Source organism: Euprymna scolopes, chromosome 23 (genome assembly GCF_053919585.1).
Source record: "Euprymna scolopes isolate OS-2025 chromosome 23, ASM5391958v1, whole genome shotgun sequence".
Lineage (NCBI taxonomy): Eukaryota > Metazoa > Mollusca > Cephalopoda > Sepiida > Sepiolidae > Euprymna > Euprymna scolopes.
The window spans coordinates 62,948,954-62,971,736 of record NC_136504.1 but is presented as its reverse complement, the minus strand read 5'-3'; the positions used below and the strand labels follow the sequence as shown (position 1 = coordinate 62,971,736).

Below are 22,783 nucleotides of genomic sequence, written 5' to 3'. Positions count from 1 at the left end.
TCTTAGGACGATACTAAGTATACAATTACCTGTTATTTGAGTCTTCTGCAAGATTATTGTTGATAGGACGATAGCAAACTACACCTGTGGATTAAATAAAGGGTTCTCTTCAAAATTTCATACAGATTCATACAGCTCCCGAATTTGATAATACGCACGTTAAAAAAGATCGGAGTTTACATCTGATAAAAGTGTTGTTTGAATAACATCCAAAATAATCCAAATAATACGTGTTTAGAATTGGTGATTTAAATATATGGTACTTGTATAATTAGTAGACTGGGTTGTGTTAATAAATTATGATTTGGGTAAAATTGAATGATCAGGCAAAATGGTTAATCCAGTGAAGTTGGGAAACTAATGATGCTGAAATGTAGTGTTGAGCCCTGGTGATTTATATGTAGAGTCGGTATTCAATTCAGTTGTATGTGTACTCAATCGATTCAACTACGATTGTTTATACAAGTCAAGGATACCTCTTCGGCGATCAGTTTGACAGAGACATTGCTCCTGTCAGGTTTAGGGATGATTCTATTCAGACCTAAATAGTCAGCCCTTCCAGATTTTACCTTCTCTTAGAAAGAGTTTATTGTTAATTTCTTGAATCGCTCCTATCAAGAAATTCCGACAGGGTTACTCAAACATTTTTGTAGGCTAGAATGCACTTTCTTAGTGAACTAGGTTTTTAAAGGCCCATCTGACTCTGTGTCTAATTTCCTGGAGAAGAGATAAATAAAAGACATGGAAAGGTGTATTTTATTTATGTCCATTTCAAGAAATTAGACACAGGGTAAAGCGTGTTTTTTTTAAATACATCGTACTAAGATAAATGCACTACAAAAATGCCTGAGACGTTCTGTCGGCATTTACTGATAGCAATAAACTACCTTATTCTCAAAGAGAAGGTAAAGCTTAGGAAGGTGAATCTCTTAGTACTAAAAAGCACCATACATCAGCCGAACAATAACAAATGGACTACAAAAATGCATGAGCAGCTCTGTCGGCATTTACCGATAGCAATAAACTAACTTCTTCTCAAGGAGACGGCAAATCCTGGGAAGGTGAATCTCTTGGTATTGAAAAGCGCTATACTTCAGCCGGACAATAACAAAGCTACTGTCGGACTGTTATTTAAGGGCTCATCACTAATTATAATTAAGGTGAAATCTTAGATAGTCCAGTAAAATGATAAATCTGGACAGGCTCTAGAACTAATGAAGCCTAAAAATCAGTGTTTCACCTGTACTTAGTTCAAGTGATGTTTTCATTGTACTCTGCGTAGAGCCTTTATTCAATCTAATGCACTCATTTAATCCATTCAATCGATTCCGTGAAAGTGTTCATTGTGTTTACAAATTGACGGAAACGATAACGGACGTATGCTTTATGAGACATTTTTTTATTTTGTCGAGAAAACAAGTACAAAAATATAAAGAAAAAAATAGAATTTATATTTCAACTTCAAATCGGTCTTTCGAACGCATTCTCGCTTTTGTTCTCACCGGAAACGCCGTTGCCTGTGAGCATGCGCAGACATTACTCGCAATCACGACGAGTTATCATACGAAATGAAAGGCCTTTTTTTCTCTTTTTTTTTTTTTTGCAGACTTCTTTCGTCGTTGGTTGGCGCATCCATTGATACTCAAAATGGTTTCAACTTTTTGAAAGTGTAAAATCAGAAGTTCACATGTTCGGATTTGAAAAGAAAGACTTTTTGTTTCTTTCCTCTTCATCACTGTCTGAAAAGGTTAAGTTTCGCTGCGTGGAGATGCCATTTTATTGACGCCAGACAATCAACGTGTCAAATTAGACTGTCATTCTGTCATTAGTGTAACACTTCGATCGATGGTTAAGAAAAGATAACATTACGAAAAGGGCATAGGAGACACTTAAAAAAAAATAAACTTAATCGGATTTGTCCGGGATGCAGCAAAGTATTCTTTTTGCGGATTGTTATCCACATTTTCATAGTTGTTATTTCACCAAGTTTCGGCCAACGCGTCCTCTGGCCTTCTTCAGGTGATAAACTGCGACGGGATAAGAATGCTGAGTCTTGTAATTTATCTCCAGTAATTACTGCCTTCCATAGTTGTCTCACTAGGTTTTGGTAAACTTGTCGTCTGGCATGCTTGGGTAAGATATCCATATCCATTGCCAATGTCGCTGGAAAAATCCTTCTACCGCTCCAGTAGATATCTTACTTCTGATGCAATTTTCTACCTATATAAAAGCCAGGTACGGCCAACGATGGAGTACTGTTGCCACATCTGGGCAGGAACTGCTAGAAGCAGCTTATCCTCTTTTGACAGAGTTCAAAAGAGACTTGGGATGCCTTTTTCTGTTCCCTGCAACCGCTTTCTCACAATTGTGTAATCCAATTTACAAGATTCCCACTTCTTATGTTTATTACGCTTTAATCACATTTACTAATGTATACCCATTAATCCTTATCCTCGAGTGGCAGCTGGGCCTTGTTAAGTAGTAATTCCTGTGTAAAAAAACCGCTATCTTCTGACAATGCTCACCTGGAACGGTGGAGATTCAACGCCTGTACCCACTGCGCCATGGGCCCCTGATGGGGGATCAAGGTTGGATTTTACGGTTTTATAAATTAATTTTTGTTTGTTTTTTGGGGGGAGGGGGCAGACTGTTATCCTCGTCTTCATAGTCGTTGTTTTACTAAGTAGTTAGAAAACAACTATGGAAGGCAGTAATCACTGGGGATAAGTTACAAGACTCGGCATTCCAATCTCAGCGTAGTTAATCACCTGAAAAATGCCGACGGATGAGTTGGCCGAAATATGGTGAAAACAACAACAACTATGAAGATGAGGATAACAGTCCGCAAAATGAAAAGAAGACAAAAATTATGGAGCCTCATCTCAAAAGATTCCAAAAATAAAAAACAAAGTCATAATAAGTTTTTCATTTTTTTTTTTTTTTGCACGTATTTTAAATTTAAAGTAGTAAAAATCTATTGTATTTTCACATTTGAAATAAGTCATCCATATCATATTATTATCATATTCGTTTTAATGTCCGTTTTAAATACATAAATACATTCTGGCATGTGTTGGACAGGTTTAAAAATTACTTAAACATAGCCTATTTCTTGCCAGTTCTTTATTTATCCATCTGCGGTTGAAGTCTATACTTATCACTTCCTTCCATGTTTTCCTTGACTTTCCCATGTAAACTGGACCCGCTACCTTAACTGTTCTACTACGACTGGCACATTAATTCTCATCCATTCTTTCAACATGGCCATATCGTGGAAATGTGCACACATCTCTCTATACTGTTCAGATTATATATTGTCAGGAGTGTTCTATATGATATTACGGCGACGGAATGAATATGTTACGTTGTGGGGTGTATAAGGTCAATATATATGTAAGGCGCTGTATATAACTCTACGTTGGGTATATGATGAGGTGTGTATATATTGAAGTTTCTTCGTGTCACCTAATGTTCATAAATGTTTACTTATATGCATTATACATATATGCAGTTTTTTTTACATAGACGTCACCACTTATCAAGGCCGATAGGCCACTCAAGGATAAGGGTTAAAGAGTGTAGAGTAGTCAAAAGGACAATATAGTAATCGATAATAATGGAAGTTCGATAAATTTGTTAACTTAAGTGGAACGGCTCATCAGAAACTTGTTCACGTTCAATAGGACATAACATTTAACAAAAAACATTTCCTTAACAACAAAGAAACGAAACATCTTCTGGGGGAGTTATACATCTTGCCAACAAAGAAACCTTTGCTTATCTGGATTCTTGATTGATGAAGCTACCAACAGCTGAAATGAAGATTTCTTCCAAAGACACGACTAAGAGTCTCCGGTTATATTTCAAATAGCTTTTATATCATTATGTTTCAATGTTAAAAGATTGCACGCCGGTCTTAGACTAACTTCCCTTGCGCCAAATCCAAAGGCTTGTCGCTAGGGACTCAACCATCCTACTCCCTCTTCATGCCTTCACCCCTGGATTTCTGTCCCGTACTTTTTTTACTCTATAACTAACTTGTATACATATCAGAACTAACAGATCCTATTACGACATTTACTTCTGTGACCTGACATGTGACTTCCAAATACGTTTCGGATACTTTATTTAGTCACGTTTCACAATTCCATGCTGAACCTGCTGTTTCGAAATCTATATTCCCGTCAAGGTCAAATTTATTTTTGATTCGGCTATTTTAATTTTTTATTCGATGTTTTCTTCATTTTCATTCGTTTTTCTTCTTTTTTTCAACTTATTTTCCATTCGGCTTTTCTTCGTTTTCGTTCGACTTTTCTTTTTTATTCGTTTTTTTTTTCTTTTTCGACTTTTCTTATTAATTCGAATGTTATGAATTTATTCGGTTTTCATTCAATCTCATTTATGTTTCCTTCTTTTTCATTTTAATCTTTCAACTTTCCATTCTTTTTTCTTCATTTAATTCGATTTTTCTTTATGTTCGTGCAATTTTTTATCATTTTTATTTGATATATTTCTTATTTGTTCGATTTTCCTTATTTTGTATTCAATTTTCTTTATTTTCCTTTGATTTATCTTTTCGGCTTTTTTTTAATTTTTATTCGATTGTTTCTTCGCTTTCATTCGATTTTTCTATTGCATTTGTGTTTATGTTTATTCGGATTTTCTTTTTTCTTTTTAGACATTTTACTTATTCATTTCAATGTGATGATATTTATTTGTTTTTCTTTCATTTTTCCTAAAGTTTTTTCATCGAATGTTTCTACTTTTACATCTTGCTTTATTTTTTATTCGTCATTTCTTTATTTTTAATTCGAATTTTCCTTTTCGATTTTTCCATTCAAATTGTTTTTTTTTTATTCAATTTTACTTTCGCATTTTTTATTCTTCTTGTCTACTTTTCGATTCGATTTAGAATTTTTCATTCCCTTTTGCATTTCATTTATTTTTTATGCGACTTTCATTGATTTTCGTTTGATTTTTTTTTTTTCATTTTAATTCATTTCTTTCTTTTACAGGTATTTTTCCTAAAGTAACAGCATTAAGCTGAATACTCCACCAGACCAGATGAATTCTTGTCCCGGAATCTGGTGAAATTAAGAAAAGAGCAAGAAGAAAGAATAAAACTATGGCGTGTTATTTGATCAATTAATGAGAAGAGACGCCATATTCTCCATTGCTTTAATATCTCAAAGTTTTCAAGGTTAAAGAGAATCTTAAATGAACACTCGAATATCTAAGAATCTCATAAATAAATCAAGCGTTAGCCCCAGGAAATCACTCCTTGATTTCTGAGGACTCATAGAAGTAAAATGAAAACAAAATGAAAATCCAAATCTTTGTAACATGTGTAGCTCTTCTCTTGATGAGAACAATAAATTTGTTTTCCATCTCCTAAAGATTTACCCTGCGATCGGAAATATACTATTTGGATAAATTGTAACGGTTAAAATATTGATCATTTTTTTTTTACTTGTTCTGCCAATTATTTAGTGGAAAATGAAATATAAAACAAACGAAAGGAAAAATGCTTTCTTTTGTTTTAAGCCAGATGTGATTAAAGCCGGTGGATATGGGTTAATTGATCTTGAAACGTGGTTCAGATTTTGTAGCCAAACAAAACAGTGAAACCATTATAAAATAAACAATGCTGTAATGAGTCTTTTTGAATGGATAGAAAGGGAGGATTTGAAATATTTAATGGCCGCGACGTGTTTTCATAATGGGCCATGATAAAGTGCATGTTTTGTGTTAATTTAACATGTTGTAAAAAATAGACGAAGAACAGCAACAAGTAAAAGAAACAGAAGTAGTTAAAAAAAAAGAAAAAGAAGTACAACAACAAACAGCACAAAACAATACAAGAAAGTAGGAAAAACGGCAACCAAACAAAATAGATCAAAAATTAAAAAAGAAAAAAAACAACAATACAAGAAATTAGAAAAAGAACGGTAACCTAATAAAACAAGATCAAAATTTTAAAAAATGAGAAAAAATAAGAAGAGAAAGTAGAAAAAGAACGGCAACCAAATAAAACAAGATGAAAAATTAAAAAAATAAGAAAAAAAATAAGAAGAGAAAGTAGAAAAAGAACGGTAACCTAATAAAACAAGATCAAAATTTTAAAAAATAAGAAAAAAATAAGAAGAGAAAGTAGAAAAAGAACGGCAACCAAATAAAACAAGATGAAAAATTAAAAAAATAAGAAAAAAAATAAGAAGAGAAAGTAGAAAAAGAACGGTAACCTAATAAAACAAGATCAAAATTTTAAAAAATAAGAAAAAAATAAGAAGAGAAAGTAGAAAAAGAACGGCAACCAAATAAAACAAGATGAAAAATTAAAAAAATAAGAAAAAAAATAAGAAGAGAAAGTAGAAAAAGAACGGTAACCTAATAAAACAAGATCAAAATTTTAAAAAATAAGAAAAAAATAAGAAGAGAAAGTAGAAAAAGAACGGCAACCAAATAAAACAAGATGAAAAATTAAAAAAATAAGAAAAAAAATAAGAAGAGAAAGTAGAAAAAGAACGGTAACCTAATAAAACAAGATCAAAATTTTAAAAAATAAGAAAAAAATAAGAAGAGAAAGTAGAAAAAGAACGGCAACCAAATAAAACAAGATGAAAAATTAAAAAAATAAGAAAAAAAATAAGAGAAAGTAGAAAAAGAACGGTAACCTAATAAAACAAGATCAAAATTTTAAAAAATAAGAAAAAAATAAGAAGAGAAAGTAGAAAAAGAACGGCAACCAAATAAAACAAGATCAAAAATTAAAAAAAAAGAAAAAGAGCGATGCAAGAAAGTAGAAAAAGAACGGAAAGCAAATAAAACAAGATAAAAAACTAAAATAAGAATAACATGAACAATACAATAAAAATAATAACAAGTAGAAGAGAAAGAACAACAGAAACAATAACAAAAAAACAAAAAGTAAAATAAGAATAAAAAAAACCTAACAACAAAAGCAACAAAGTAAGAAAACAATAGAAAACACTGAACAAACAGTTGTACTTAGAAATTGCAGACGTAAACCATAGTCAATATCGAAAAATCGAAAGGTATAAACTCCATTGAAGTACAAACAGAAAAACTCACCCAACCACAAAGATCGATCAAGTAACTAATCAAGAAGAAGGAAAAGATTGTCAAGTTTTAGATTTCGCAATACCGCGGGTAACAAAGAGAAGTTAACAACAAAGAGAATATATGGTACTTAACAAAGTGTTGATGAGAAAATTGAACATGAAGAATACCAATAATTGCAAGAATACTGGAAATTGTTCTGAAGATATTAGGAAAGTTCACCATCTGTTAACAACAGGAAGACGATAATAAACAGCTGGTGCAAGAACACCATATCAATTGTAACGCTGATAAAAGAAGAGAATACTTAAAATCTAGGGAGACTTGTTATCAATTAGCCCCGAGCAAATACTAATTGTGAACGGGCCAATAATTTGTGAGTAAATAATAAAAAAAAATACTTATTAATCAGACTTACCCAGCCTTGTCCGGGATTGTAACTTTTGTGGGGGTGGACATATTGTTTTACAGGTGGACAAAATAAAGTTAATTTACGTGATTAAAATAGGAATTTCAGGGTATTATTTCTGTTCATAAAATAAATAATACAAGTTAACCGCACTTTTGAAAGGAGAGAATGAAATAAAACATTGCATTTTCCGGATGGAAGAGGGAATATCTGTTCACATTACAAACACATTTTTTAAAAAGGATCAACTAGATTTCAGGCATTCCAGAATAAACAATTCTGTAAAGAACACATTTGTGTTGACACGGGTTTCTTTAACTTCCGGCTGAACTATGAGACAGCAACACAGGCACACTTCGTAGATTTTTTTTTTGTTTAATTATCAATGTTTGGACAATCAAAATGTTGAAAATGTAGATTTCAACTACCTGAGTGCAGTTTTCACAAACATAGTAGATGACACCAAAAAAGTAAGGCGACGTATTGCAATGGCAAAGACAGTAACGATTGTGCTAACTAATATCTGGAACGCCCAAAGAAACGCCTTCTGCAAATTTTGGTATTCTCAATAGCAACATACGAAGCAAAATGTTGGGTCTTGAAAAAAGTCCGCAAGAGGAAAATTGCTGCTTTTGAATTCTGGTGCTACCGTAAACTTATTCATGTAAACGAGGTGGACAAACGTACAAACGAATGGGCTCTGGAGAAGATTGAACCATGCTGAAGACTGCTGGACAACATCAATGACAGAAAATTGTGATGCTTAACATTGTCTTTTTATGTTTTTCTGTTTTAGTTTTACTGCATGTTCTCTATCATCCGTCAATGAAAAATAGTTTCTATAAACAAAATGAAACAATTTGGAACTATCTAAAATTTAAGTTGTTTATTATTCCTCCAAGTTGGACTTGTTTTTCTTAATTTTATAATACTAAACTGCATCGTATTTATTATTTAATTAATTGGAATTCGTTATTAAGATGGGTATTATTTATTCATCTATTTAGTTAGGAGTTTCGGAGTTCCTATTCCGTCACGGTTTCCACCTGACGAAAGCCAGAGGAATAGTTAGCCGAAACATCGTGAAACAACAAGTAAAAAAAGATGAGCATAATAGTCCGTAATAAATAAATGCATCGTATTTGTATTTAGTTTTGAGAATAATTCGATGCTATAATTTATTATAAATTTGTTTAATAAAAAATATACATCAGATTCAATTATGAATTTCTCTTTTCCTCTTATATTCGAGCTTGCGTAATTGGTGTCAATCGAAAAAAAAAACATCGCCGGTTACGATTAAATGGCATTAAATATTTTATAAATTTGAAAAAAGAAAATAATCGTTAACTATCTCTATTTACAATCAAGTACTGTTAGATTTTTTAATCCACAACTCATGTAGTAAAAATGCATCATACACTATATCTCGTGTATTTTTCTCAACGGATTCACATATATATTGAACCATCCGAAGCTTCGTGGTTCACAAACACAAATAATATTTTTTGTTTGATTCGTATCGTCAGAGATTTAATTTTTATGACATCACATCCAGAACACGTCGCTTTACTTCTAATCTTTTACTAATAATGGAATTTTTCGATTTTCTCCTTACTCTCGTTATTTGTGGTAAATTTCGTTTTTAATATTATTTTTATACTTTCACATTCAATTACAAGTCTGTTAGTAAAGTTGTTCGCCCGATTAAAACGAAAATGGTTTCTCGATACATTAAATTGAATTTTGCGGTAATTGCATCAATACGAATCTTTGATCTTCATTGTTTTGAATAAAAAACGTTGATTGATAAAAATGGAAACTTAATTTTGGTCAGGAAGCCATTAAACAGTTTACGATTGCTTCAAACATTTGTTAAAATATTTCAAGAATATTTATTCAATAAAACATTTTATTGAGTATAGAAGTTTTATTGAAAAACCATAAATCAAATTTAGTGAAATTATATGTTGATGATATAGTTTGTGAAATTATATGTTGATGTATATTTTGTGAAATTATATGTTCAATTATATATATGATGATTGCAACGTCTTGTCTGACGAGTGACACTCCCTCAGACACTTAATGTCCATAAGCCCAAATGCCTGAGGGAGTATCTATATAAAGATGATGTTACAGAGTTTTAGCTTTGTACGACAGTTAAGTCTCTCAGTTTAGTCGCCGGTGACCCGACCATGAGGCAGGTAGTACTGGGTTACATGGTACTAGTAGCATATAACATGACCTGACACAAAAATACATACATACATACATTTAAATAGACATGTGATATTTATATTATAGATGGCTTCAATTAATTTTTAAAATGCAAAATTCAAGTATCATACTTCAATTATGCTCTAAACAGAAACATTCCTTTTGAATGCGCCCCTGCCATATTAAAGAAACTACTTTTTATTTTATCTGTTGGGCCATTCGGCTTGTGTGGTAATAGAATTTCTCAAATGCACTTGTGATATTAGATTGTGTAAGGTGTTAACTTTTGTTATAATCGCTCGCTACTTCTCTCATCAGATTATTTCGATTATTGATTATCGATGCTTATCGAAGGCATTCAGATACAAAAACCTATCTAAGAACACTGCAAGGCACATAAAGTATCTTCGTGTGAAATTTTATAAAAATAGTCCCAACGTTTTGGAGTCCATTAGGAATTAACTCTCTCTCATTCACACACACACACACACACATACACACAAACACAGACAAAAGTCCTTTTATATAATAATAGAGAGAGAGACAGAGAAACAGAGACAGAGAGAGAGAGCGACAGACAGACAGACATACAGACAGAAATTTGATAAAAATCGGAATGCTAAAAGTTAATCACAAGGTCATATTAAATGCGAGACGCGATTGGCTACACTATGGACCAAGCAATGAAACTCTACGATGAAGAGAACTAGTTATTGACAAAAGTGTGATTTTATCTTTTCGTGGCGTTAAACGTGTAATTGTACCTAAACATTTGAAAATTAAAATAATTCTAAAAATATAACCGGTTTTTGAACAAATTTGGTAACAGTTTGTCAAGCGATGGGGATGTTAGTCTATATACAAACAAACAAACTCGACCGTAAATATAATGTCCACCTGGGCAGGGGTAATAAAGACGAAAAATATATCTGTAACACTACGTTAGTACTTCGTAGTTTCACTAATCCGAAGTCACGTTTTCATACGATTATTACAAGTACCAAAAACTTTTTGACGATTTAAAAGGAACCCTAATCTTGAATGTTTTTTTTTTAATTTTTACTCTTTGTTTATCATCATATGTTCTTTTATTATTTGTTATTACCAAATATTCTTGTAGACCTTTTGCACCTCAGCCCCAAAATGTATAGCTATGGCACTATATTTTAGTGCCCCGGTTGTGGTGATTGTTAACACCCCTTTAGCATGGTCAGGAGATGATTTTGCCGTAAGCGGAGGGATACACAGAAAAATGCAACCCCATAATTCCCTTCCTTTTCGCGATCCCTTTTTCGTCGGACAGAATGGGGTAAGACGTATATTTTTTGTCTCTCCGTAAATGAGAAGAGGGGTTATCCCCCCCTCTCTCTCTCTCTCTCTCTCTCTCTCTCTCTCTCTCTCTCTCTCTCTCTCTCTCTCTCTCTCAGCACTAGTTAAGGTTAGCTAGTTTTAATTGTGGAAGGAAGTTGTCATTTGTAAATTGCTTTTGTAAAAATATTGTAATATTTTCTTGTAAAAAAATAAATAGTTAATTATATCTTTCATATAAATTGCAACCTGTGTTGTGTGTTTTTGTGTCTGTTTTAAATGGCTGCATTAAAGAACGAACGAAGCGGGCCTTAAGACGAAGAAGATTCCAACCAGAATGCCACCAGAGTGAAGACATCATCTTGAGAAAATGAAGGAGCCACACACACACATCCAACATCTCACGTATGCTTTTCCTCTTTATACTCAGACCCTATTGACTCGCTCATCGTCACATCATCATGGGACAGTTTCTAAGACATTGAGTGCAACACATGGGTGGGTCACACGCCAGTGGGCGGCTTATAGTGTTATATACGTTCGCACCATTTTAATTAGAATTATATGCTATATCCTTGTGAAGATTTTATGTGATTATCGGAGTCTTTGGTGGCCCCCATTATACTCCTATCAGACACGTACGTTAATCAGTATTCAAACCCATACTATAGAAAACTGTTACTGCCTCTCCGTACACAGGAAGTTAGATAACAAATAAAGAAGTATTCAGTGATTTGAGGATAATTTGATCAAATGTTTCTTCTTGTATCTTAATCGTGAAAGAGAACTGATGAATTTAAGAAATTTGATTCATCTCCTATTGGGGTATTATGCTTACTGTATATGATGAATAAAAAATTTGAAACACAAGAATGTTTGACTCCAATGAATGTGTGCTGTTATTATTACGTTTTACAAGTTTTGCTACTTTAAAATCAATTAGAAACAAAACAAGAAAGAAAACTATTAACGCAACTGTTACGTGTATTAATGCCATGAAAGCCATAACGGCTATAACGGATTCATATATATATATATATATATATATATATATATATATATATATATATATATATATATATATATATCAGTGATGGGACGATTACAATATTTTTCTCAATTCCAATACAATTTCCGATTCTGTTCAAAATTTCTGATTCCGCTACAATTATCGATCCCGATTTTTTAAAAATATTTTAATATTTAGCTATAAATTTGTTCTCTTTGGGGGGAGGTCGAATTACCGTAAATACCCGTGTAATATATGTACATATTTTTCAGAAACGTAAAATTACACTTATGTGTAAGAGGAACTATAGATTTTAGTTTTACTGACAGGTAAAAATACCTAATTAATATTTTATCATTAGTAATGGATATTAAGTCTGAAACAAAGACAAAAAAGGCAATTGAAAAAATCGTTTTGGGCATCGGAAAATTGACACATATTTTCCGATTCCGAGACCGATTCCAATATCCTAAAAATTCCGATTTTTTTCCGATTACCGATTTTGATTCCGATTAATCGTCCCAAAACTAATATATATGCACTATATCCAATACGCAAAATAATTTTAATATTTTTGTAGGATCCACAGACTCGGCTCAAGTAAATGATAGATTTGCATTGTCTTAAATCAAATTCGCTGTTTACATCTTCATAAAAGAAATGATTTGTCTTAAAAATAAATGTGAGTGTGTTTTTCTTTCATTTTTTTTTCTGCGTAGACAAATGCCGGTTTTGTCTCGTTCAAAATCTATGCCGGTACTAACAACTGATTAAAATTAACGGGATTATGTTTTAAGTCCCTAGTACTAGTTAACGGTTTTTGTATGAAAAATTATTGGAGTAAAATGACGTTTTCAATGAAGTTGGTGGGTGAGTGAATCAGTATATGTGTCTGTGTGTGACTTTGTGTGCAGTTATGCGTGTGTGCCTTTAATCATTTATAAACTGAATATATTTGGTTAGCAACCATTTAAATAATATTATGTTAAACACAGTAATTAATTATTGTGTTACAAAAGAATGCCACAGATTGAGGTTTTTTATCACTAGTTAATGTATAATTACAAAAAATGGTGTGTTTGACAAAACATTGTATTAATATGTGTAACATGAATTACTTATTGCATTTAACAACAACCTAAGCTATATGCAACAATTTCGCACTTTATTTTGCGAAAATATTACCGTAATTACTGTCATTTAACATTCATTAGTCGTTTGGCTTCGTAACATTATTATTACTTAAATTAGAAATCACAGGATATGAAGACTGTATCTACACAATTGCATAGGGTTATACATAAGTGAAACTCTGTCTCCAAAAATAGTTTATAGATATAACAGAGCCATAAACATAGAAGGCAGTAAGAACGTATTGTTCACATACATGTTAACTTTAAACTATATATTTAATTAATATATATATATATATTTTAACTCATTTCAAAGTGTTTTTTAACATATTTCATTAACTGTTTACTCATATTATAAACTCTATTTCCTATTTGGTACTATCGAGCTTTTATATCTGGCTGAGATAATTTTATAAATATTAATTCTTTAATATTTATAATTTACTTTAATTTTACCATCTTGGATCATTTTGGTAAATTCAATTGTAATTTTCATTTTATGTATATATATATATATATATATATATATATATATATATATATATATATATATATATATATATATATATATATATATATATATATTTCGGTCCTATTTTCAGATGGACAGCTATCCTAAATTCAGCATCTGTTTAACGGCTCCACTTTTTTTATTTTTAGGGGGGGGGCAGGGGCTTTTCACTGCCGAAATTATCAAAGCTTTTACATTGTACCGTAAATCTCATATTTACTTACTTGATACGTGGAAGATTCTATGAAAAAAAAAATAGATTTCCTGAAGATTCATAACCCAAATAATGATCGATTGTTTTATTTTGTTCATACGTTTCCCATTTCGGTTTTGTGCAGTGCTTTCATCCTTCATAAATGCTACAAGTACCTTTCTCGTTTTTCTTCCTCGCCTTCCCCGTCAACTATCTTTCTTTCTCCCCTTTCCTTTCGATTTTTAATCATCTCATTTAAAACCTGCAGTTTATACCTCTTTTCCGTGATCTGTTATTTAAGAAAAAAAAACGTTGCATTTTCTTGAAGCTCCATTTTACCCTGTACATTTATATTTCTGTTTTCTTATGAATTGCCATTGGATTGAACATTTTCCTGCATTGGATTTTACCGTTTTACTCACTGGGTCTTTATCATATCATATCATATTATATACCTTTTCTCCATTTTTCCAATTTCTTGCTTTCCCAATCCCTTTGAATCCCTACAAACTGTCTAAAAACTGTTAAATGATTTTTATGCAAATATGAATAATTGCATATTGTTTTCCGTGAGGCATTAACCTGCAAAATTCATTGTATATCTTGCAAACCTCTTCCCTCTGATGAGAAGACTTGTGTTCTTCGGAACTTTTTGGAATAACGGTTTTTATTGTTTTATTTGTATATCTTGTCGAATATTTAAAAGTTTTATACCTTCCTTGCAGGTTTATAAAGGTTGTTGAAAAATTGAATATTTTCAATACCAAGATTTTTATTGTGTATATATATATATATATATATATATATATATATATATATATATATATATGAACAAATGATTAATAAAACATGTTAAAAGACATCTTGAAAAAGAGTTAAAGACATATTTAATTTTAAAAAAGGAAGCACAAGATAAGTGGATAGTCCTTAATCCACGGACTTTCGAAGAAATACCCTCCTTCTCATCAGAGGGCAGGAATTAGCAAAATTCAGGATCGGATTTTGCATATAAAAGTATTTAATGAAACTACAAGTCACAGATCTTACTTGGTTAAAAAATGGTGAGGTAAGGGGAATAGGAGGTAAAAGAAAAATGATAAAAAGAAATCACATGAATGGATAGTCCGGTGAAGGGTAAAAAATCCAAGAATGGTAAAATCCAAAACGATCGAATTTAAAATTTCCAATCCAATGGGTAAATTCCAAATGGTCCAAAATGATCCAAAAGGCAGAGTTCCTTTGAAAAAATCGCAAATGGAATGAATTCCAAATCATTAAAAGAAAAAGCACTGGAGAGAATATTTAAAACACGTCTGTCAAGGCTGGAGGAATCAAGTAAATTAAGGTTTAAAAAAAAAAATTTTTTTTAAGTAAAAGCGGTGAAAGTTTAAATTTGAAAAGCAAGGTCAAACTGACCCAGACAAAAAGCGCGAAAGTTAGCATTAATAATTAGGTCAACTTAGATATGCACGTGAAAGTCCCAGAATTAAATTAAGAAAACTGGTCAGAAGAACAAATAAATGGCTAAGTTTATGAAATGGAGCATCTATTATATAAAAAAAAATGAAAGTAAATAAATTAAAAATAGAAAATTAAAAAGTTACAAAAAAATAAAAATAAATAAAACTATATATACACACACATACATATACACACATACACATACATGTGCATACATACACACAAATGCACACATACATGTGCATACATACACACACGCATATAAATATATATACATATATGTATACATATACAATAACACACACACACATATATACATATATATATACAAACACACACGCATGCATAAATATATACACATATCCAAAAACATATCCAAAAACATATACAAGTTAAACAATTTTTTTAAATATATATATATATATATATATATATATATATATATATATATATATATATATATATATAACAAACTGCTTTGATAGAGTTCAAAATTAACTTCGTAGTCTCATAGGGATTTTCTCTTCCCTGCAACCTCTTTCTCACAGAAGAGATGCTGCGAGTTTGTCTCTGCTTTATCGTTATTTTCATGGCAAGTGCTCGGCTGAACTCCAATCTAGTGTGCCCCCCTCGCCAAACTTTCAGAAGGAACAACTTTTTTCCTCGTTACTCCCTATCTGTCGAAAATAATTATTAAAGAGAACAATTTAGACACAGGTTAAACTTTATATATATATATATATATATATATATATAAAGCTGAACGTCTATATATATAAAGCTGAACGTGTGTGTGTATGTGTGTGTGTGTGTAATCACAAATAGACTCCTATATGGTTGACTATTTTAAAAAACTGATTACATATGATGATAGAAGATGTATCGAGGATCAGGAATGGGTATGTTTGATCTGGCAGAACGAGGGTGGTCTGCGTTCGCGCCTGGCCCCCAAAGTATGGATATAAAAAATTAAAAAAAAAAAACGTTTACAAGGGTTTTTGATGTAGATGTACATAATAATACTTTGATAAGTATGTTTCAACTTAAATAGGGATGGTATAATAAAATTGTGGTGTCTGCGTTCGCGCCTGTACTCCATGGAAATATGGCACAAACTTTAACGAAGACTTTTCTTATGTATTTGTGTAAGTATACTTTGATAATTATGCTTCAGTTTGAAGAAATATGGTATAATAAAATTATTTTATTTATTATTATATTTATTGTTCGCGCCTGACCTCCATAAATATGTCACAAAGTTTAACAAGGTTTTTAAAAGGGGTGAGGGTCCACAATAACATCTTGACTTTAATCTTAATTCACGTTAGCCTTTATTTATTTTTTGAGTTGAATCATATTGTGTCGAATAAATTCCCCTCATAAATTCACGTTCTTATCAAAGTGAAAGCAAAAAAAAAAAGTCGGAACTTTAGACAATTCCCGACTCAAATTTTGCATAACTCTGTTTTTTTCCTTCTCCACTTGCACGTGGCACTCTTTCAAAAATAGATAAATAGATAAATAATAAAAATAAGAACGTTACTTGTTATCGTGTCAAAAGAAGGAAAAAGTCCTGCTCACGTGATTACACGTTTTTTTTTTTAATATTTACATAACCTTTTTATTTTTATTTTTATTTATATATCTGTTTAAGCTTTTTTTGTCAGTGTACTAGAAGTAATTCAGTTGATTACAACCCTTTCTACGTGTTTTTTTACATTACAATAGTACAACCATAAATCCAACAGTGCAATACTACACCGTTCAATACTGTAAAACTGAAACGAAGCTGTTCTGCTTGCAAAGGGCGCCATTTTCTTCTTATTCATATTTATATCGATTCTTTGCTTTAAAAAAACTAAAGTAATTACGGGTTTACTTTTTTAATATCCCATTTTGCTGTTTCGGATTATTTTACTAAAGTAAGTAAAGCTTCATTAATTTTAAAAACTGTTTTTGTTTCTTCGTTTTTCGGTATTTCGTCGATATTATTTAGTAAGAGTGTTTAGCAGAAAAGCCAACAAACGACTATCCGAAAAAATAAATATACAAGAAATAAAGGTTACCATAGTCAATAAAAGTTCAGTTAATGTTTTTTAATAGTTTTTAATGCTCTTTACTTGAAATAATTTCAGCGAACCGAAATTAAAACGAAATTTGAGGCGATAACTACTTAAATGAATTTTTATATAAACTACACACGCCATAATCGAATATTCGTCAAGCACAAAATAACGGAAAACATTAAAATATATTTATAAATATTCCTTACGTTAAGGGAACTCTCTTAAATTGTTAACACAGAATGCTCAGGTGCCCCTCCTTCAAATTGAAAACGGGGCTCTCCATTTCAAAGTCGCTGCCATTTTGATTTTTTTTTAAACCGGTTTGTGAATTAATTTTTTTTTCTTCTATAAACTACTTAAAACTACAAACCAATGAACTTTTCTACCATAAAAATAATGACTATCGTAACATTTATTTCTTGTATATTTATATTATTATATATTATGTTGTTTTGAAAAAAGAAAAACCGAATGAAATTATGAAATAATCAACGCTTTGTCCCTATTTCAGAGGACATCTTCAGGATATTAAAAGGAAAAATGAAAAAGAAGAAAATGATCATAGACCATACGAAAATAAAAAGAAAACAGTGTTAGAATCCTACCCATATCGGGAAGGAAAATATATGTAGACACACACATTTGTTTTTCAAAATAATTGTCCATAAATAAAAAAAATGGCCTATCGGTACAAGGAAAACCACCTATTAATTACGAACGAACCAAGAGTTACATTTATATATATATATATATATATATATATATATATATATATAAGACACTATATGAGTCTGCCTCTCTGTCTGTCTCCAGATTTTCAAACTCTATCTCTCCCGAAACTAAAAGTCGCAGATCGGCGCTAAGGGCTTCAAATGATTGGATTTTTATGGACCGTTCTTTTTTGGGTTTTAGCCGATTAAAATAGTTTTTAAGATAGCAAAATTGAAAAAGGTGTTATACATTTTTTACGTTCATCATATTCTATTTTTAATTTTTAATCAGTTAATATACGTGACACATTGGTACAGTAGTAATATCACCAGCTTTGAACGCTTCAGATTTTGTTTCGATTCGAGCTGATGGCACCCAAATATTATTTTTTTTTTTTTAATTACTCTATAATAATATATACGAAATATGAACGAATTAAAATATGATATTTTAACGTATTTTGCAACTGATCAAAGCCTGGCGCCCTCCCCGCTAGTATATATATATATATATATATATATATATATATATATATATATATATATATATATGTGTGTGTGTGTGTGTGTGTGTGTGTGTGTGTGTGTGTGTGTGTGTGCAACCGTTCTTTTATTATGACCATTTTTTAATCATTTCTCTTTATATTCGGACCTCCTTTTATCCATAATAACACAACATATTTTTTCATTTTTTTCTTTGAAGTTTGTAATGCTGGGTATGGGGCAGCCAAACCAGCTGCCAACTTTGCCAAACCTTTTATTGAAACCAACCTAGAGCTCTTTTTATTATCATCGCTGTTCCCTTAAGTGCAATTGTCTGGATCTCTTTTGAACTTGGTTCACCAGGAATATTAGTTGGGTAGGACTTGAGGTTCTTCTTCATAAGTCTTGTGGCAGCTATAATTACTGGTATGTTGAAATCTCCCTAAGATTCCAGTTTCTTTTCATATTATACATGAGACATTGATATTTGGTCTGTTTCTCCCTTTCAGCTCTGTTCAGACTTCCATCATTAGGGACACTCACTTCAACCAAGTTTGATACTCTCTCTGACATTCCATAAAACTATGTAAGGTTTGGCAGCACCATTTTAAGGTAGCTGGCTGTAGGGATTACATGGTCATAATGTATGGTATATAAGTCATTTCCAACTGTTCTTTCAAGAAAATGTTCCAACACGTGCGTTATTACACAAATTACAAATTGGAACATCAAATTATTTCATTTTTATTCTCGTTATAGCGATTGAGTTTGCTTTACCTGATCTTATCGACATTGAAATCTTCTATAATTGTTTTACAGTTCTTTTTAAGGGATTTTGAAAAGATTTCTTTTGCAGTCTTTAAGCTATATATTAATTCTATGTCAGTTAAATATCTTTAGATTTTTTATATTCATCACGGATTATATTTTGCTCGTAATCCCACAATGGAGTTCCACGATTGCGGTTTATACTTTTTCAAATGTTATACTGCCCTCGAAATTATGGATCGGATTATATACTGGATTTTTTTCACCGTGGATTCTATTTTCTTTTCATAGCTCTAATTTTTAAGGTTCAGTTTTTATACTGTTCAAGAAATATATATTGCTTTATATAAGTGGACCATTTACTTCTGTAGAGAAAAGTGCACTATTTTTAAAAAAATCCATGGAATAAAACAAAACCTCCATTTTGTTCTTTGCCTTCTAAAAATCTAATGATACAATAAATAATGTATTTTGATGTGTCATCGATTAATTTTCTTCATTAACTAATTCTCTATCTAAGATCCTCTTTAAGATAGAATTTATTTGATAATACTGATAGTTTACACTTATCTTTAATATATATATATAATATTTGTTCTCCAAAACGATGTATACACATTCCTAAACTGTCTTTGCACTAGTAGCATTTTGAAATCATTTTTTTCTTCAAACTTCAGCTTGGCTGCCATCATTAAAATCTGCAAAGAAAGAACAAACATCCGGTTTAAAATTATTTCAAATGTGTATACATCCTGGGATACCCTATATATATATATATATATATATATATATATATATATATATATATATATATATATATATATATATATAGAGAGAGAGAGAGAGAGAGAGAGAGAGAGAGAGAGAGATAGTAAATGCCTTTTTATTGGACTCAAGAGCACATACAGTGTAGTATAATAATTCTCCAAGTTCCAAGTATCAAGTTTTCTCGATTGGTTATTTATTACTTTTTTCAAAATATTGTTTCGTATTGCGATTACCAAGTCTGCAAAATTTTGTTATGTATATCTGCAAGAATATGCAGCTATAACATTATCTTGCAGACTTGTTAGTCGCAATACGAAACATTTTAATGGATACCTTTTCAAAAGTAATAAATAAACAGCTAAGAAAATAGTGTAGATAAAGGCACATATTCTTATAAGAATTCGAATGTTTTTCTTCCTATTATAAGTCTCATTAGCTTTTTCTAATTATTATTAATTATTGTCGTTGTTCAATCTGAGTGAATTTTTCTACGTTCTGTTTGCTTCCTGCAATTATTTCTTAAGAGTAGACATGGAAGTAAGTTTATTATTTTGTCGAATTTTCTAAGCATGAGAACATATAACAAGCACACCTGGCGTCATAATAGACAGCGACACGCCGAAGGGAAAGAACCGATTGCATTAATAGACATTCTACTATAATGAAAAGAAATGGTTAATAACACTTCTGTTTTGTTTATAATTAGTGTAGTTTTATGCCCACTTTAGGTGGAAGAAAAACTAGAAAGGGAACAATGATATATACATATATATATATATATATATATATATATATATATAAATTTAAAGGAGATTAGAATAATAGTCTAAAGAGCTAAGTGTATTTTAATGTAACATTGAAATTACTAGTTTAATTAAAATACAGGAAATGCTCGTTGTAATTTAGATATATAATAAGCTCGATAGTTAAATGTCCTAGAGCTAATTCAATATTAAGTAAAGTGATTTTCAATTTAAAAATTAAAAAAAAATTTTTTAATTTAAAAATCAAATTTTAATTAAATTAAAAATCAGTTTCATAAGAAGAAACAACAACAAAGTCAATTATCTGTACGTACAGATAATTGACTTTGTTGTTGTTTCTTCTTATGAAACTGATTTTTAATTTAATTAAAATTTGATTTTTAAATTTAAAAAAAATTTTTTTAATTTTTAAATTGAAAATCACTTTACTTAATATATATATATATATATATATATATATATATATATATATCCGTGTGTGTGTGTGTGTGTGTGTGTGTGTGTACATTTTCATTACACATTCGAGCACATGACTTGGAAATACTTCGAACTTGACACATAGACAGCTAATTAGAATGTAAATGTCTGCATGGTTCTGATTCTTTTTCTGTAGTACAACTTGGTTCGGATGACGTTAACCAATTCAGTAATTTACATTTGACTCTATCAGATTTTTTCTGATTTATTTCATTTCAAAGTTCATTACTGCTGTATTTTTTTTTTATTATTTAAGTCGTTAAAGGAAATTGTGTGCGTGTAAAAACATGTTATTTATAATTGCCTGGTAAGATATTTACATGCATTTTTCTCGTCGAACGTTCATCCAACCGTTGTTGGCATAATTATTTTTTTTTCAAAACAAATTGATTTAACGTCGCATTTTCTTTTAATAAATTGAGTTCGTACCAATTCTGCCAGAACACGTAGGGAGCCTGGGATTAATAGTTAATTTCGATTTTAATAAACATTTTTATTATTCGTTTTGACAGAGTTCTTATTGAATGTTTTATGTAGTTTATGTTGAAGTGGAAGTGGAACAGTCCTAAGACTAATTTAGACTATATATATATATATATATATATATATATATATATATATATATAAAGAGAGAAAATATATAGATTTATTCATTTATTTAATAAAGGTATACATCAATTTATTTAATAAAGGTATACATTAGGCACTAGCAGTATCAGAATTTTGGGGACATTCGCAGGCGAAGTCGCCATTTTGAATATACACCTATCTTTCTTTCAGATTTTAATAATAGTAAAACGTAATTTAAACCCGTAAATTTTATTTCAATAAAACGAGCAAAGACGAAATTTTAATATCATAAAAGCTTTAATAGAGAAATAAACAATTTTATTTATTTTTCCGTCGATTTCTTCACTTAACATTCGAACAATAACATTACTTGAATCTTACGATAATTATTTTAACGGCAAAATAAAGAACTTACCTGGTTAATGAGTAAGATATGCTTTCTTTTAATCTTCCTGTATGAGAATTTATTCATATTTATGTATTATAATCCATGTATTTTTAAATGGAAGGATTTTTCCAACACATATCGCGACAACGCGTGTCTTTAAAGCAAGTTGTAACGACACCGGAAGTGAAAAATTATCTCTTACTTATGTACGGAGGCCTATAAGTGTAAAAAAAAAAAAACACTAATTCAGAAACTTACCCTCTCCGAGAGAGAGTCGGGCGCCATTTTGAATTTTAAACACTGCATGTTTTTCGAGCTGAATAAACATGTTACATTGTTACACTGAATAAAAACACAAAAAATATATCCAGTTAGGTAGAAATGTAACTTATCTTGCCTTTGATAACATTTATTTGTTCTATATTTGTTTTGGGACAACTTTTTCGAATTTCTCAACTCACTTTA

The 22,783-nt window shown here is 30.7% G+C and overlaps 1 protein-coding gene and 1 long non-coding RNA gene across 2 annotated transcripts in view; both read right to left on the bottom strand.

Annotated features, from left to right (window-relative positions):
* Window positions 1–4,310: 4,310 nt before the first annotated feature.
* LOC145245958 (uncharacterized) lies at window positions 4,311–7,468 on the bottom strand. The gene is made up of 2 exons (XR_013863053.1): window positions 6,605–7,468; window positions 4,311–6,532 (listed from the first exon to the last, which is right to left on the bottom strand). It is a non-coding gene; the product is annotated as an uncharacterized LOC145245958 (long non-coding RNA).
* Window positions 7,469–20,017: 12,549 nt separating this feature from the next.
* Window positions 20,018–22,783, bottom strand: part of LOC145245624 (uncharacterized) — a 123,218-nt gene continuing 120,452 nt past the window's right edge. Inside the window, exon 3 of the mRNA XM_080107190.1 lies at window positions 20,018–20,049. Within this exon, the coding sequence (XP_079963316.1) occupies window positions 20,018–20,049 (32 nt within the window). The remainder of the gene's footprint in view (window positions 20,050–22,783) is intronic.